General features: G+C 46.6%; 1 protein-coding gene across 1 annotated transcript in view; it reads left to right on the forward strand.

Annotated features, from left to right (window-relative positions):
- Positions 1–1,382: 1,382 nt before the first annotated feature.
- DPYSL2 (dihydropyrimidinase like 2) overlaps positions 1,383–18,842 on the forward strand; it is a 75,793-nt gene continuing 58,333 nt past the window's right edge. Inside the window, exon 1 of the mRNA XM_075272679.1 lies at positions 1,383–1,685. Within this exon, the coding sequence (XP_075128780.1) occupies positions 1,407–1,685 (279 nt within the window). The 5' untranslated portion in view covers positions 1,383–1,406. The remainder of the gene's footprint in view (positions 1,686–18,842) is intronic.

Genomic DNA, 18,842 nt, shown 5'->3' on the forward strand with positions numbered 1-18,842 from the left:
TCATCTCCAAGGGCCATAGAAGCTTCCCAACATGCAACATATTTTTGTGCATGACACTAGGAACTGGCAACATAAGATGAAGCCCAATAGCTAAACAAACATTCGAGAGATGGTCGTGAAAAGTAGGTGTGGCTGTTGATAAAGAAGTGTGGTTATGGATATGATAGCTATCTATAATATAGAGTAATAGCATCAGGATATGAGACAGATAGACATAAAAAGAATGAAAAGACTAGATAATATAGAAATACGTGAGAGATAGATAGATAGATAGATAGATAGATAGATAAATAGATAGATGATAGATAGATAGATAGATAGATAAATAGATAGATGATAGATAGATAGATAGATAGGAGATAGATAGATAGATAGATAGATAGATGACAGATAGGAGATAGATAGATATGAGATAGATCGATAGATAGATAGATAGATAGATAGGAGATAGATAGATAGATGATAGATAGATAGATATTAGATATATAGATAGGAGATAGATTGATATTAGATAGATAGATAGATAGATAGATAGATAGATAGATATGAGATAGATAACAGACATATAGATAGACAGATAGATAGATAGACAAATAGACGGATAGGTGGATGGATAGATAGATAGATAGATAGATAGATAGGAGATAGATAGATAGGAGATAGATGACAGACATATAGATAGATAGATAGATAGATAGATAGATAGATAGATAGATAGGTGGATGGATATATAGATGATAGATAGATAATAGACAGACATATAGCTAGATGGATAGATGGTCAGACATGCAGATGAGACCCCACATGATGACGGGCACATGTCTCCTCTCGGGGGCGCTGTCTCCTGTGTCTTCTGGGTGGTGCTGAATGGACAGCGCCCGGAGGTAGCCGAGTACCGCGCCTGCAGTCACTCCTATCTGCTCCATGTGCAGCGCTCCTCCTATTGTTCCTTACCTAGCAGCCCCTGCACCCCCAGGAGGGCCCCCCTGTAGGACAGAGGCAGGTGACCCCAGCCATACTCTGCAGCCTGTCCCTGCCACTTGCTGTCCTCATCACTTCCGGATCTGGGTAGCTTTCTGCTGCAGACCCCCCCACCCCCCACCCACACTCTTCCTTCCTTCCCTCCCTGCTCCTTAATTCTGCTAAGTTGAGGAGCAGGCTGTGCACTTGAGGAGGATCTGAGGAGGCTCCCAGCAGATTCTTCAGTGGTCTCAGCATGGTGTGAGGAGTAGTCCTCCTTTCTTTTGTTTGCTCCTAACCTGCAGTGCCTTCTCCTCCCACCTCTTCTCAGTCCTCCCCCTGCAGTCTCTAGATTTTTTCCCCCATTTTTTGAATCTTTTTTTTTTTTTGTGTGTTGTCTGATCTACCTGGTCCATCTTGTCCATCTCTAGGGGAGGGGGTGCAGGATGGCAGACAAGAGGCAACAAGGTGGGGAGGAGGTCCCAGCCTTCTTCAAGAACATGGGCTCTGGAAGCCCCAAGCCAAGGCAGAAATTCTGTGGGATGTTCTGCCCTGTGGAAGGGTCTTCTGAGAACAAGACCATCAATTTTGACTCTCTATCTGCCTGTCGGGGGTCAGGGAAAGTCATTGAGCAGCAGAAGGATGTGACACCCTCAGACGTAGGGAGGAAGATTGAGATCAAGTGCTCTTATGGCAAAGAAGCTCTCCAGTACCTCAATGATAAGGTGGGTGATGTCTCCTGACTATGTCCATACAGGTTCCTGGGCAGGGCATTGACCCTTTCCTTGCTGCAGGGGTGTGGGTATAAAGTTGATTGATTGGCATGTGGGGGTGTCGGTGCCCTTTGTGTGGCCCGACCTCTATATACCCCTTCCTCCCCGCCTGTATACTCCCATGGCTATGCTGTATCCTCCATGGCTTAGACTCCAGCTGTATTGATAAGGCTGTCCATGTGGACTCCACCCTATAGGTGGCTTCAGATTTACTGCAGATGAACCAGGACCTATATAATCCGTAATAAATCTCATATCATCTGTAATCAACCCCATACAATCTTTCTTCATGAGACCCCCCCAAAAAAGTTTGGGATTGGTGGGAAGTGCTGAGAAAGTACAGACTACGGTACGGGGACGTAATCCAGATACAATGTTTCTCTATAAATGTATCCATCATGTCATAATTCCAGATATTTAGCTCTGAAGAGAATGCTAGAGTCGCAGTTAAGACTGACACAAGAGAGGAAGGTGTCTCATTCTGCATGACGGTACAGATTTAGGTTTGGTAGAAATCTGGCAGACAATGCATGTGATAGTTGCCATTGAACTTTTTAGGCCCCAAGCAAAATCTGTGATCACCCCCTCCTAGAATTCTGGCTTGGGACCTCTGTACGCCCTATAACTACGCCCCTGGTTGTTACCCGGCATCTGTTCCATAGCTGAATGGGATAGATACACAAGTCAGGGACACCCTAAACATACGCCTTTGTTGATCTTGAGTTTACTGGTTTATGAATAGAATGCTAAATCTGCAGTAAAGACTGACACAGACAGAACCCTACACTAAAATAGGCATTTGGATAAATATGTACCTCTGAAACTTAATAGACAGCCCCTATAGACAGTATAATGGCGGCCATTAGTGACTGTCTCCTGAAATGATGGATGCATAAGAGAAATGGCAGGAGGACATAGGGATTCTTTATGTTTTTGGGAAGTTTTCTGCATGTTATATAACACTTGTAAAGTTCAGATCGAGTTCTTTTATTGGCCGGCCTTGAATTCAGGAAAATTGCACGGACAGGGAAGGGTTTAGTGGATGACTTGCACTTTTAATGTGCTGAACATTAAAGGGGGCCTCTGCCTAGTCACCACTCCTACAGGGACTGCTGGGATCTGAGCGCACACACCCATCTCTGTATATAGGACTGGAGGCATGGTCTTCTCTCCACTATCATTCTCATTTTTGGGGGTCTCACGGGGACTAAGACACTAGGAGACAAAGTTTTTTGACATGTCTCGTACTCGTTTTTTTGGGAAAACATATGGATGGACTATTATTAGGTTAAAGGGGTTTTCCAAAAGTTACTAATTGATGACCAATTCTTAGAAAAGGTAATCAATTGAATATTAACGGCGGGTCGACACCCAACACCCTAACTCAACACCCAGCACCCCCACAGATCAGCTGTTTGAAGTGGCAACAGTGTTCCCTAAAGGCTGTTTCCACTTCACAGGCCATGTGATGTCACGTTCATGGGTCATTCGGCCTGATCACAGGTCAGTCCCATTCAAGTGAATGGGCTGAGCTGCAAAACCAAGCACGGCCATTATATCAATGTACGGCGCTGTGCTTGGTAAGTAGTGAAGAGGCTGCAACTTTTTGAACCAGCTGATAAGAAGGGGTCCTGGGTGTAGGACCCCTGCCAGTCTTCCATTGATGACTTATGCTAAGGAAAAGCCTGAAAATGGAGAGTTATATCTCCGATTCACCGGACAAGGGAATAAGTGTTCGATTGCTGGGGGGCCCAATTGGCGGGTTCCCCCAGTTATAAGAAGGGTAGAGGTTGAAAGTCCACCTAAGGCCTCCTTGTGAATGGAGTGCCCTTGTTTGACCAGCGCTCCATACACTTCTATGGGGCTGTAATTTTCAGCAGCACTCACAGCCCCATAGAAGCAAATGGAGCACTGGTCATTCAATTGCACTGGTGCCCCATTCACAACGAGGTCTTAGGGGGACTTTGGTCCTCCGTCCTCCTGATCCCTGGGGGATCCACCAATTGGGTCCCCAGTGATCAGACTTGTGGATAGAGGATTAGTGGCCATATTGGTACAAACCCTATAGGCCTGTGTGACTGGTCGGGTACTATCTACTAAGTCGACAGCATATTAAGTACGGGATTAAAAAAAAACATAGCTTGTTCCTACCAAAAACAGCACCACACCAGTCCATAGGCCACGTCTGGTATTGCATCTCAACTACATGAAAGTGAATAGGATTGAGATGCAATACCGCAAACAACCTGTGGTCTGCTGTGGCGCTGTTATCTACTAGCCAGAGTGGAGAGAAGCTATTAAGTTATATATTATATTCTAATGTAATTCTTAGTTATCCTTGTGGGGGCGCTGTAGAGATAGGGTTCACTTGCTGCCAGCCCCCCCATAGCAGATGGTTGGGGGTCCCAGTAATAGGACCCTCTGTTATCAGTATTTTGTCAGGGGTCTCATCTTGCCAAAAAGGAATCCAAACTTTACAGAAGTTCTCAAAAATTTCCTCTTTATTTGTGCAAAAAAATCGGAATAGGAAGAATAATGACTGAACAAACATGGCCGCCGGGTCGGTCTGGTAACATACAGGTCATAGCGGAAGTAGAAGGGGTGCGGTTTATGTAAGCCCCACCCAAAAGTGGACATTCGTGGGGGTCGTGTGACGTCTCGAAAGTGTCTCCATGTTTGCTTTAGTAGTTGATGGAAATCTCCTGCCCGACATTCACATATCAAAGGTTATAGCTGACTGAGCTGAACTATGAGGCTGTGAGTTTGGGAAATGCGGCCTATCATCGGACCGTGTTTCCTAACCCGAAAATGGCTGCCTGCGTGGGGCCTTAAACAGTGTAACCATAGCAACCGGTCTCCTCAAAAAACCACACAGGATCCTTATGCAAAAGGAACGTGAGACCGTCAACGAATAGCGGAGGTGCCCGTCTGTAACACCCCAAAATGTATACAGACCCCCTAAGCCAAGCGAGACGCCATAACAGATTTCCTTAAAGGGGTTGTCGAGCGAATGAAAATGACGTTTTTAAAACAGCTAAAAATAATGGCCACAAATAAAGTCACCTCACCTCTACTCCGTCACCCCCCCCAAGACCCTGCCGAAACAGAGACGTGACTGGTTACAATGGCGGCACGTCCCTGCATTGTGATGTCATCGCTGTCATCGGAGATATGAGGTGAATGACTATATAATGACTAATCTTATAAAGACCCCCGACCAGACCCCTCAAAGTAATACGGACCCCAGAACAGACCTTTCAAAGTAATATGGCCCCAGACACGACCCAAAGTGAACAAATACAGACCTTAGACCAAACCCACTACCAGAGACCCCAAATACAGACCTCACATCGACCTGCTAAATAGAGACTCCAAATAGAGATCTTAGATTGGACTTGATAAATAGACATACTAAGTGCAACCCTTAAAGAGGACCTTTCACCACTTTTGGGCACATGCAGTGTTATATACTGCTGGAAAGCTGACAGTGCGCTGAATTCAGCGCACTGTCGGCTTTCCCGATCTGTGCCCGGTGTAAAGAGCTTACGGTGCCGGTACCGTAGTGCTCTATGGTCAGAAGGGCGTTTCTGACCATTAGCCAGAGACGTCCTTCTGCCTCGCGGCGCCAATCGCGCTGTGCTGTGGAGCGGGGAGGAACTCCCCCCTCCCTCTGCTCACACAGCTCGTCCATAGACGAGCATTATCAGGAGGGGAGGGGGGCGTTCCTCCCCGCTCCACAGCACAGCGCGATTGGCGCCGCGAGGCAGAAGGACGTCTCTGGCTAATGGTCAGAAACGCCCTTCTGACCATAGAGCACTACGGTACCGGCACCGTAAGCTCTTCACACCGGGCACAGTTCGGGAAAGCCGACAGTGCGCTGAATTCAGCGCACTGTCAGCTTTCCAGCAGTATATAACACTGCATGTGCCCAAAAGTGGTGAAAGGTCCTCTTTAAACCAAACCCACTAATAGAGACCCCAAATACAGACCATACACCAGACCCCCTAAATAGAGACCTAATATACAGACTTTAGACCAGACCCGCTAAGTAAACATTCAAAATACAGACCTGAAAAGAGACCTGCTAAATAGACATCCTAAATGCAGACAATACCCCAGACCCTCTAAATAGAGACCCTAAATACAGACCTTACATGAGACCTAATAAATGTAGACGCTAAATACAAACCTTACATCAGACTCCCTAAGTAGAGACTCCAAATGCAGACCTACCTTATACCAGAGCCTCTAAATAGACATCCTAAGTATAGACCTTAGACCAGACCCCCTAAGTAGAGACCCAAAATACAGACCTTAGACCAGATCTGCTAAGTAGACATTCCAAATACAGACCTGAGAAGAGACCTGCTAAATAGACATCCCAAATACAGACCTTACCCCAGACCCGCTAAATAGACACCCTAAATAAAGACCTTACCCCAGACCCGCTAAATAGACACCCTAAATAAAGACCTTACCCCAGACCCGCTAAATAGACACCCTAAATAAAGACCTTACCCCAGACCCGCTAAATAGACACCCTAAATAAAGACCTTACCCCAGACCCGCTAAATAGACACCCTAAATACAGATCTTACACCGGACCCGCTAAGTAGAGACTCCAAATATAGACCTGAGACCTAACCCGCTAAATAAAGACCCCAAAAACAGATCTTAGACAGGAGTCTTTGTGAGACAAGGAAATATTGTAGTTGGAGGTTGTATGAGATTGTCGGCCTCAGCTGCTGTTTCTCTGAGATGGTCTTCTTAGAGTCCATACTGGAGTCCATGTTATTACTTTGCCCAATGATATTGGCAATTCGGAGTATTCAGAACAGTCCCTGAAGCTCCTACACCAGACCCTCTAAATAGGGACCCCAAATACAGATCTTACACCAGATTCAGATTCGCTAAATAGAGACCTTACACCAGACCTGCTAGAGACCCCAGATACAGACCTTAAGCCAGATCCACTAAATAGAGACCCCAAAATAAAGACTTACCCCTAGTCTTAGAAGTCAGTACAAGTGTACGTACTTGGGCTTTGAGTCCATGTTATGGCTTTGCCCAATGATATTGGTGTGTTCAGATTACCCCTGAAGCTCTCAGACCTTCTAAATAGAGACCCCAAATACAGGCCTGGCTCAAACCAGACTGGCTCAATAGAGACCCTGAATCTAGACCTTAGAGCAGACCCTCTAGAGACCCCAAATACAGACCTTGGCCTCATCTGCTGATCCTCTGAGATGGTCTTTTTAGAGTCCATATTGGAGGCCATGTTATGGCTTTGCTTGAAGTTATTGGTAGGGGATTCAGATCTTCCAAGGCTATGGTTTGAAGTTGTCACACGGGATGGCCCATAATACGGCAGTGATTGGTAGGCCCATGAACCCCTTTAATTATTAAGCATGATACAACCCATTTATAGGAGCAATCTATGGGCCCCCTTATGATGTTGGCTCCTCGGTGTACGTGGTGAGTCTATATACTGTATCTAGCATATCCCACATGACGCCATTCCTGTACTTTACAGCTTCCCATCAGAGGGTCTCCCCAGTGCTCACCGATAGGATGTTGGTAAATAGGAGCTAATTGAGATCTAATAGCCGATAATGACTGACATAATCCTATTTCTGCTGGTCTTGCACTCACTAATGAGTGAGGAGCGGTCACTGACTATTATCTCACAGATGGACTTACTAATGGGTATATGGATATCAGAGAACTGCATATACAGCGGATTCCTAATATATATCTATTCCAGAACCATCTGATCCCGATCGACCTGTCACAAGACATAGAGGACTGTACTATATACAGGATACAGGCTGCTGTAAATGGTACCGTATTGTACCGACAGATTCATGGGGCATTAGATTCCCCCACAATGTCCTGCTCTATTATATGATTGGATCTCCAGGACGTATTTTTCTATAGGCTTTGTAGGCCTTTGCCTAAGGCGTCTCTTAGAGAGGAGTCTGCTAAAGGGTCAAGTGCCGTGGGCATAAAAGGAAAATACTGCTGTACATGTATGTGCCTATAGGCACACGTGCACTACCGAATTTTTTTGCAATGATTTCACACCCCCTGCCCCCATTCTAAAAATAAATGGGGGCTAAGAGTCTAAAGTGAGATAACCCCTTCAACCAGTTAGCTAACGTTTGATTCAACGGGGAGCGCGCGTATGCCAGCACCCATTCAAGTCAATGGGATCTGTTTTTTACGCCGCTCACTCTGAACGATTTTTACCTTCAGAATGAACGAGCGTAAACTCCATGTGAAGGCTCGTGGCGAACATTTATCAAACTGCACCAGAAAAGTGACCTGACGGCGGAGATTTATCAAAACTAGTGCAATTGAAAAGTGGAACGGTTGCCCATAGGCTTGTGACCACCACAAATGACTTGTATAACAGTATTATGTATGTACTAACAGGGTTAGTACTAGCGGTGTGTGACCTCTGAGGTTACGCATGTTGCATCACCTATCTTAACTGAAGCAGTGAAGGGGAGTTGGACCACACCCTCACCAATTTGTACCCATAAAGTGCACCTCCAGTTATAAACAATCTGTCATAAATGGATAGTACAGGTGAATATAAGAAACTTCGTAATATATCTTATTAAGGAGATCTGTTTCCTTCACCACTTATTCAGCTGTTCTCCTGTTCCTTATCTTTAAAGGGATTCTACCATTAAAACTGTTTTTTTTGTGGATAAGATGTCGAAATAGCCTTTAGAAAGGCTATTCGTCTCTTACCTTTAGACGTGGTCTCCGCTGCGCTGTTCCTCAGAAATACCTGTTTTTACCGGTATGCAAATGAGTGCTCTCGCAGCGATGGGGGCGGGCCCACTGCTGCCAGAGAAGTGTCTCCAACGCCACCTCCTTCTTCGTCCGCAGTGTCATCTTCAATGTCTTATTTTGGTGCAGGCTCGCAACTAGCAGACCAGAGCAGACTGTGCAGGCGCACAGGCCACGGGAAAATGGCCACTAACAATACTGTGCAAACGGACATTTTCCCGTGGCCTGTGTGCCTGCACAGTCTACTCTGCTCTGCTAGAAGTTACGAGCATGCTCCGGAAGACAATGAAGATGACGCAGCGGACGAAGAAGGAGGCTTCGCTTGGATACACTTCTCTGGAAGCGGTGGGGAGGCCCTCATCGCTGTTTGAGCGCTGGCGCCCACCCCCATCACTGTGAGAGAACTCATTAGCATACTGGTAAAAACCGGTATTTCTAAGGAACGGCGCGGCGGAGACCATGTCTAAAGGTAGGAGACAAATAGCTAGCCTTTCTAAAGGCTATTCCAACGTTTTATCCACAAAAAAAATGTTTTAATGATAGAATCCCTTTAATCTGACTACTTGTTTACATTCTATCTATCTTCATATTTAGCCTCACACATGGAATTCTATGGAGCAAGTGGGGTGGAGTAGGCTTTTCCTACTGACTGGTTATGATTTAATGCCTCATTCTGTGCACTGGAAGCCTCTTATCTACAACCTAGCAGTGATAAAAGAGCACAGAGTATCAGCCTCATCCTCCACTTTCCATGTTCCATGTTTTATATGTAGAAAGTAACTGCCTAAAAAACAGGAGAAAATTTACTTCTTTAATAAGATACAATACAAAGTTTGTTATATTCACTTGAACTATTCATTTATGCAAAAATTTTATAGCTGGGAGATCACTTTAAGTGTGTATGACTTCTGTAACTGTTGTGAACGGCTGTGAAGTCCTGCGTCAAGTAGAGTGCCCAATATAATTGTGACCTGCAAGTGTCGGTGTGCTTTTTTTTTGGAACTGACTTCTGGTAGTGCTGGCATATTGGGAAGACTGTTGTAAAAGGAAGCACAATGTCCCTGCCTGGTGCTGTTAACGGGGGGCGCTATAGGCTAGTCCTGGGCGGTTAATGGAAAAATAAGCGAAACCGAACATCAATTGAAATACCTTGTCGCGATTTTGTGTATTTCGGTTATTTCTGTTTGGTTATTACAACATTTGTGAGGTTCCACCTGCACTGTCATTCAGAATGAACACGTCTAAACCAAAACTGATATTATGATACTGAGGGGTCTCTTTAGACTCCGGAGTACAATAATCGGAGGTCCAGGGGAGGTGACGAACATAACTAAGACTGTTACTCACCTCTCCTGGGCTCCAGTGTGACTCCTTGCTCTGTTTGACATCAGACCCAATCACATGGGTCACACACCGTGACAATGCTTGTGTCTATGTGTCACAACACCACGTGACCGCTGAGGCCTAATCACAGGCCTCAGAAAGCCCAAAGAGAACAGGGGGCTGTGTCGGAGCCCAGGAGAGGTGCGAGACGTTTTGGGATATTTGAGTTGAACCCGTCTTATGACTAAACATTTTACACATTTCTATTCCTCATTAATATTCACAGCAATGAGATGACATCATAGTACAGCGAATACTAATGAGCAGCTGTCACTGAAGGGCACATAAGGCGTCACTTTTCGTAATTCGCATCAAACCACAAATAACACTGAATGTTGTTGCATCACCTCAGGAAGTTTCGCTAGTCTTTTATTCTGGGGTATCATGTGTGTCTTGCAAGACCCCTGATGAAGCTCCGCTTATCTAGGAGGGGGGAGACATTGGACCAGTAGAAATGGGACATTGGGTATCTGTTATCAGCACATGGGGATGACACCATGGTCACTACTTATCATGTATGAGTATTATCTTCATCAAGGAATGAGTCGCCAATTTTAGGGCTATCTAGGGATACCGATTTGGAGTCGTCGTGGCATTATCATCATGAAACTCAATTTTGGACTATAGTATGATCGTACTGCTGCCCCCTGATGAGTACTAGCAACTGTGAGTAAGTAGCACCTTCAATTCTGTTAAAGGGGTTGTCTAGATGCACACCAATATTGAGAGACCAATGTTATAAGTTATAACATTGTTCAATATACTTTCTGGATCAATTCCTCACAGTTTTCTAGATCTCTGCTTGTTGTTAATCATTGTTTACTTCTAGTAGATAAAGATCAGTCCATGGTCATGTGATATACAGTCCATGGTCATGTGATATACAGTCCATGGTCATGTGATGAATACACAGCACAGCACAGTAATCAGACATCTGCCTGGTAATGAGTTGTGCACCTGTGTGTACATCACATGACCATGACAGTACATCACATGACCATGGACTGTATATCACATGACCATGGACTGTATATCACATGACCATGGACTGTATATCACCTGACCATGGACAGTACATCACATGACCATGGACTGATCTTTATCTACTAGAAGTAAACAATGATTGACAACAAGCAGAGATCTAGAAAACCGTGTGGAAATGATACAGAAAGTACAACTTTTTATCACACAAGCAATAACATTTATCTCTTACTGTCCTGAAAGTGGACAACCCCTTTAAGCTGATGTGTTATGGGTTATGGTTGGTTCCTTATGTGATTTGTGAATATCCAGTTTTATTGGGTTGGTTATTTATGAATTTATGAAATGTGACGTGTTATGTGCCTTAGTACAGGCCTAGGGTGATTTTGTATTTCACCACTTTTTTTATACTATGTATTTCATAGTAATGAGCTGACATGCGGGGTACAAGTGAAGTTCGGATGAGGGAACCTGAAAAATGGGAGACTCCCTTGTGCTGTGTAAGGCCGTTTCATCATAATGGTGGGACCAGTGCAAAGGTGTCATAAGTGAGTCCCCCCATCACCACCAAATAGACATAAATGACCCCCACAAATTATAATCCACCCTCAGTGGCCCCATACAATATAATATAATTTCATGACCCCCCAGGTAGCCCCACAGTTTCATGTAGGCCTCCGGATTGACCTCATAGTTTCATGTAGCCCTCCAGGTTGACCTAATAGTTTCATGACCCCCCAGGTTGACCCACAGTTTCATGTAGGCCTCCAGGTTGCCCCCACAGTATCATGTCTCCCTTCCAGGTTGCCCCCCCCCAGTTGCTCCCACAGTTTCTTGCCCCTTCCTTCCCCCAGGTTGCCCTCATCGTTTCATGTAGCCCTCCAGGTTGCCCCCACAGTGTAAGTGACATCATTACATCGAGCCTCCTGCTCCAAGGACACCTGGAGCAAAGACAGCAGCTGAATGTTGACGCAGGCAATGGATTTCCCACTGCTTCATCATTGTCTTCAACTCATCGGCATCTTGCAGCAAATGCAGGACCGTCCCGCTGCCCCAAGAGGGGGCACCTGCAACCATAGGGAGAATGGATGACAGCAAGTAGAGACTTAGAAAACAGAAAGTATATTGGAAAATTGAAGAACTTTTTATTATACAAACAATAATATTTGTCTCTCAATATTGGTCTGAAAGTAGACAACCCCTTTAAGAATTTAAAGAAGTCATTTCACCATAAATGCATTATTTTTTTGCAAATGCGTACCCCTCCCCGAGAAGAAATCTTCAAATTCCCTACATCCTAGTGTTATCCTAGTACATCCTAGAGGTATTGAACTGTAGAAAACTTCTAAATCTATGCTCACGAGCCTGTATCTCTACTGACAGTATACACCGTCCAAGTGATGTAGGTCATCATCGTAACCCTAACCAAGGACAGAAGTGACAACACAAATGGCCTCAAAACTTGGTTTCCCTTTGAGGTAAATTTCCCCCTTATGGATTTTTTGGTAATGAGTAGAACGTCGATATTTGGAGCCTTTACTGAGACATAAAGGAACACTCTTTGTCAATCATCCTCAAAGCTTCTGTTGGAATTCCGAGGTTCCGAGGACAAAACTGCATAGCATGAGCTATTACTCAAAATCTGATAACAGTCTATGGGGTTTGACTTAAAGAGCGGTGTCTGTGCTTATTTTTTTATGGCGTATCTTCAGGATAGGCCATAAATAACTGACCAATATGGTGCCAGCACCCATCCCCATGGACAGATCATCTGTATAGAGCCATCTACCTGATCGATGGGGACTGACACCCAACCCCTTAATCTGTATAGAATCAGTTCCAATACCCATCCTGAATACAATATGGGGCCAGAAACAGAAAGCTCTGTCCACTGTATAGCAGCCTAATGCCTTCGCTCAGCTTCCACTGACTTCACTGGTTGCTGACCTGCAGTGATGGAGTCCAACCACTAGACAATGGATGGAGCATCCTGCTTCCAGCCCTATATTGCATACAGGAGAGGAGCCGGAAGCTGCTCTGTACAGATAATTGGTCAAGGGGCTGGGTGTCGGCCCTCTATTGATCAGACTCTATATGGATGATCGGTCTTAGAGGCTGGGTGTCAGCTCTCTATTGATCAGGTAGATGGCTCTATACGGAGGATCGGTCTTAGGTTGGGTGTCGGCCCTCTATTGATCAGGTAGATGGCTCTATACGGAGGATCGGTCTTAGGTTGGGTGTCGGCTCTCTATTGATCAGGTAGATGGCTCTATACGGAGGATCGGTCTTAGGTTGGGTGTCGGCCCTCTATTGATCAGGTAGATGGCTCTATACGGATGATCGGTCTTAGGCTGGGTGTCGGCCCTCTATTGATCAGGTAGATGGCTCTATACGGATGATCGGTCTTAGGCTGGGTGTCGGCCCTCTATTGATCAGGTAGATGGCTCTATACGGAGGATCGGTCTTAGGTTGGGTGTCGGCCCTCTATTGATCAGGTAGATGGCTCTATACGGATGATCGGTCTTAGGGGCTGGGTGTCAGCTCTCTATTGATCAGGTAGATGGCTCTATACGGAGGATCGGTCTTAGGTTGGGTGTCGGCCCTCTATTGATCAGGTAGATGGCTCTATACGGAGGATCGGTCTTAGGTTGGGTGTCGGCTCTCTATTGATCAGGTAGATGGCTCTATACGGAGGATCGGTCTTAGGTTGGGTGTCGGCCCTCTATTGATCAGGTAGATGGCTCTATACGGATGATCGGTCTTAGGCTGGGTGTCGGCCCTCTATTGATCAGGTAGATGGCTCTATACGGATGATCGGTCTTAGGCTGGGTGTCGGCCCTCTATTGATCAGGTAGATGACTCTATACGGATGATCGGTCTTAGGCTCGGTGTCGATCCTCTATTGATCAGGTAGATGACTCTATACGGATGATCGGTCTTAGGCTGGGTGTCGGCCCTCTATTGATCAGGTAGATGTCTCTGTATGGATGATCGGTCTTAGGGGCTGGGTGTCGGCCCTCTATTGATCAGGTAGATGGCTCTATACGGATGATCGGTCTTAGGGGCTGGGTGTCGGCCCTCGATTGATCAGGTAGATGGCGCTATACGGATGATCGGTCTTAGGGGCTGGGTGTCGGCCCTCTATTAATCAGGTAGATGGCTCTATACGGAGGATCGGTCTTAGGTTGGGTGTCGGCCCTCTATTGATCAGGTAGATGGCTCTATACGGAGGATCGGTCTTAGGTTGGGTGTCGGCCCTCTATTGATCAGGTAGATGGCTCTATACGGAGGATCGGTCTTAGGGGCTGGGTGTCGGCCCTCTATTGATCAGGTAGATGGCTCTATACGGAGGATCGGTCTTAGGTTGGGTGTCGGCCCTCTATTGATCAGGTAGATGGCTCTATACGGAGGATCAGTCTTAGGGGCTGGGTGTTGGCCCTCTATTGATCAGGTAGATGGCTCTATACGGATGATCGGTCTTAGGGGCTGGGTGTCGGCCCTCTATTAATCAGGTACATGGCTCTATACGGAGGATCGGTCTTAGGAGCTGGGTGTCGGCCCTCTATTGATCAGGTAGATGACTCTATACGGATGATCGGTCTTAGGCTCGGTGTCGATCCTCTATTGATCAGGTAGATGACTCTATACGGATGATCGGTCTTAGGCTGGGTGTCGGCCCTCTATTGATCAGGTAGATGTCTCTGTATGGATGATCGGTCTTAGGGGCTGGGTGTCGGCCCTCTATTGATCAGGTAGATGGCGCTATACGGATGATCGGTCTTAGGGGCTGGGTGTCGGCCCTCTATTAATCAGGTAGATGGCTCTATACGGAGGATCGGTCTTAGGTTGGGTGTCGGCCCTCTATTGATCAGGTAGATGGCTCTATACGGAGGATCGGTCTTAGGTTGGGTGTCGGCCCTCTATTGATCAGGTAGATGGCTCTATACGGAGGATCGGTCTTAGGGGCTGGGTGTCGGCCCTCTATTGATCAGGTAGATGGCTCTATACGGAGGATCGGTCTTAGGTTGGGTGTCGGCCCTCTATTGATCAGGTAGATGGCTCTATACGGAGGATCAGTCTTAGGGGCTGGGTGTTGGCCCTCTATTGATCAGGTAGATGGCTCTATACGGATGATCGGTCTTAGGGGCTGGGTGTCGGCCCTCTATTAATCAGGTACATGGCTCTATACGGAGGATCGGTCTTAGGAGCTGGGTGTCGGCCCTCTATTGATCAGGTAGATGACTCTATACGGATGATCGGTCTTAGGCTCGGTGTCGATCCTCTATTGATCAGGTAGATGACTCTATACGGATGATCGGTCTTAGGCTGGGTGTCGGCCCTCTATTGATCAGGTAGATGTCTCTGTATGGATGATCGGTCTTAGGGGCTGGGTGTCGGCCCTCTATTGATCAGGTAGATGGCGCTATACGGATGATCGGTCTTAGGGGCTGGGTGTCGGCCCTCTATTAATCAGGTAGATGGCTCTATACGGAGGATCGGTCTTAGGTTGGGTGTCGGCCCTCTATTGATCAGGTAGATGGCTCTATACGGAGGATCGGTCTTAGGTTGGGTGTCGGCCCTCTATTGATCAGGTAGATGGCTCTATACGGAGGATCGGTCTTAGGGGCTGGGTGTCGGCCCTCTATTGATCAGGTAGATGGCTCTATACGGAGGATCGGTCTTAGGTTGGGTGTCGGCCCTCTATTGATCAGGTAGATGGCTCTATACGGAGGATCAGTCTTAGGGGCTGGGTGTTGGCCCTCTATTGATCAGGTAGATGGCTCTATACGGATGATCGGTCTTAGGGGCTGGGTGTCGGCCCTCTATTAATCAGGTACATGGCTCTATACGGAGGATCGGTCTTAGGAGCTGGGTGTCGGCCCTCTATTGATCAGGTAGATGACTCTATACGGATGATCGGTCTTAGGCTCGGTGTCGATCCTCTATTGATCAGGTAGATGACTCTATACGGATGATCGGTCTTAGGCTGGGTGTCGGCCCTCTATTGATCAGGTAGATGTCTCTGTATGGATGATCGGTCTTAGGGGCTGGGTGTCGGCCCTCTATTGATCAGGTAGATGGCGCTATACGGATGATCGGTCTTAGGGGCTGGGTGTCGGCCCTCTATTAATCAGGTAGATGGCTCTATACGGAGGATCGGTCTTAGGTTGGGTGTCGGCCCTCTATTGATCAGGTAGATGGCTCTATACGGAGGATCGGTCTTAGGTTGGGTGTCGGCCCTCTATTGATCAGGTAGATGGCTCTATACGGAGGATCGGTCTTAGGGGCTGGGTGTCGGCCCTCTATTGATCAGGTAGATGGCTCTATACGGAGGATCGGTCTTAGGTTGGGTGTCGGCCCTCTATTGATCAGGTAGATGGCTCTATACGGATGATCGGTCTTAGGGGCTGGGTGTCGGCCCTCTATTGATCAGGTAGATGGCTCTATACGGATGATCGGTCTTAGGGGCTGGGTGTCGGCCCTCTATTGATCAGGTAGATGGCTCTATACGGATGATCGGTCTTAGGGGCTGGGTGTCGGCCCTCTATTGATCAGGTAGATGGCGCTATACGGATGATCGGTCTTAGGTTGGGTGTCGGCCCTCTATCAATCAGGTAGATGGCTCAATATGGATGATCACCAGTCTTAGGTTGGGTGTCGGCTTCCATTTCTGTTCTTGTAATTTTGTATATTGGTTTGTTTTTAATCTGCCTAAGATGCTGAATTACCACTTTAAAAAAGACATCAATAGGGGTGTTCTCACTCACTGGAGGACGTGGAAGTGTCCAATCAGAAAATGCACCATTACCCAGATCATTCTGCTCTTCCTCCCACAGGGACCCTGACCAGTTTAATATCAGAAGTGCTCTCTAGTTTAACACCTCATGCAATGGATATAGGTCAAAGAAACATTTCCTCTCGGAGAGGGGTATGCATTTTCAACAACTTAATTTATTTGTGGTGAAATTTCTACTTTTCTTTCTTGAGCATAATTAGACCACAAGTACTTCCACCAGCTCAGGGGAGGAGCGATGGGCAGCCCATGTGTGGCCACGTATGGCAAACTCTTCCTGAGATGGAGGAAGGAAACGGTTGTGATCAAAGCTGGAATAAACTCTGAAGGTTTGTTTTGGGTTTGGGTAGCCTGGACCAAAGATTTGTTTTGGACCAAACAAGTTTGTCACAGATCAGAAATTTAAAACATAATGTATGACACTGTCAGGGCTCCTAAGGCTCTATCCACAAAACATAGTGTAGAACACTGTCAGGGCTCCTAGGAACCTATCTATAAAACATAGTGTATAACACTGTCAGGGCTCCTAGGAACCTATCTATAAAACATAGTGTAGAACACTGTCAGGGTTCCTAGGAACCTATCTATAAAACATAGTGTAGAACACTGTCAGGGCGCCTAGGAACCTATCTATAAAACATAGTGTAGAACACTGTCAGGACTCCTAGGAACCTATCTATAAAACATAGTGTAGAATACTGTCAGGGCTCCTAGGAACCTATCTATTCAGTATAGTGTAGAACACTGTCAGAATTTCAAGAAAAACAAATAAGGGTCAGCCTCTTCCTCAGCTGTGAAACATCAAGGGCCCCCTCTGTATCCAAAGGAAAGTCTTCCTCCTCCAGTCTAGGAGTCCCAGGCCCTTCACCACCACCCAGAGCCAATTCTCCCTCTTCCTCAAGTTCTTTTTACACCATCCAAGGGGGTAGGGTCAGTGGTGAACCTAGCCTCTCTGCTGCCTGAGGTGGACGATTGAAAGACGCCCCCCCCCCCCCAATTTAGTCCGGGGTGTGTGTTCATCTCTTGATCATCCCATCGGGGGGGGGGGGGGGCACATTACAATAAATACAATGCAGTAATACTCACAGGAGATGTCTCCCCACATTTCCCGTCTCTTCTCTTTAGACCACCATGACCACTTCTTTCAGCTGTGTCTTGACTCTGTAAAGTTTGAAACGTAGACATCTTTGACTCCTCACTTCTCCACACACCCGACCTCTCTCTCTCTATATATATATCCCACAGTGGCACAGTGGCACAATAGACTGTGGGGCATGATAGAGGTTGTAGGGGGCCGCTATGGGGCATAATAGAGGTTACAGGGGCCATAGTGGATGCTTCAAGCTCTATTATTATACTCAGAGGTCTTTTTAGACCCCAAAGTATAATAATCGGAGCCCCAGGGGAGATGAGGGAACATAATAAACACTGTTACTCACCTCCACGGGATCCAATGTTAAAGAGGACCTTTCATGGTTTTGGGCACAGGCAGTGGAAAGCCGAGAGTGTGCTGAATTCGGCTTTTATGATCTGTACCCTGGGTGAAGCGCTATCGGTGCCGGTACCGTAGCTCTTCACAGTCAGAAGGGCGTTCCTGACAGTCTGTCAGGAACGTCCTTCTTCCCAGCAGTGCCTATCGCCAATAGGCGCTGCTGGGAAGAAGGACGTTCCTGACAGACTGTCAGGAACGCCCTTCTGACTGTGAAGAGCTACGGTATCGGTATTCAGTGCACTGTTGGCTTTCCAGCAGTATGTAGAACTCCCTGTGCCCAAACCCATGAAAGGTCCTCTTTATTAGAAGCAGGCTTTGGGCCTATATAGTAATATTCCAGACCATGTGACGTCTGGACATTACCATATAGGCCTGAAGCCAGCTAAGATTAACATCGGATCCCAGAGAGGTAAGTAACACTGTTTATTATGTTCCCTGACCTCCCCTGGGGCTCCGATTATTATACTCGGAGGTCTGAAAAGCGATCCCACTGCAGCTATTATTATACTCGGGGGTCTGAATAATAGCGGCAGTGGGATCACGGCCTGGCCCGTGCCTATTTACTGCCGGCCTCCGCGGCCTATAGTATAAGGGGAAGTGGGGGTGGCAGTGAGCAAGTCCAAGGAGGTTGGTAAATAGGCCGCTACCTGCTGGAGAA

The sequence above is a fragment of the Leptodactylus fuscus genome, chromosome 5 (genome assembly GCF_031893055.1).
Source record: "Leptodactylus fuscus isolate aLepFus1 chromosome 5, aLepFus1.hap2, whole genome shotgun sequence".
NCBI classification, from domain to species: domain Eukaryota; kingdom Metazoa; phylum Chordata; class Amphibia; order Anura; family Leptodactylidae; genus Leptodactylus; species Leptodactylus fuscus.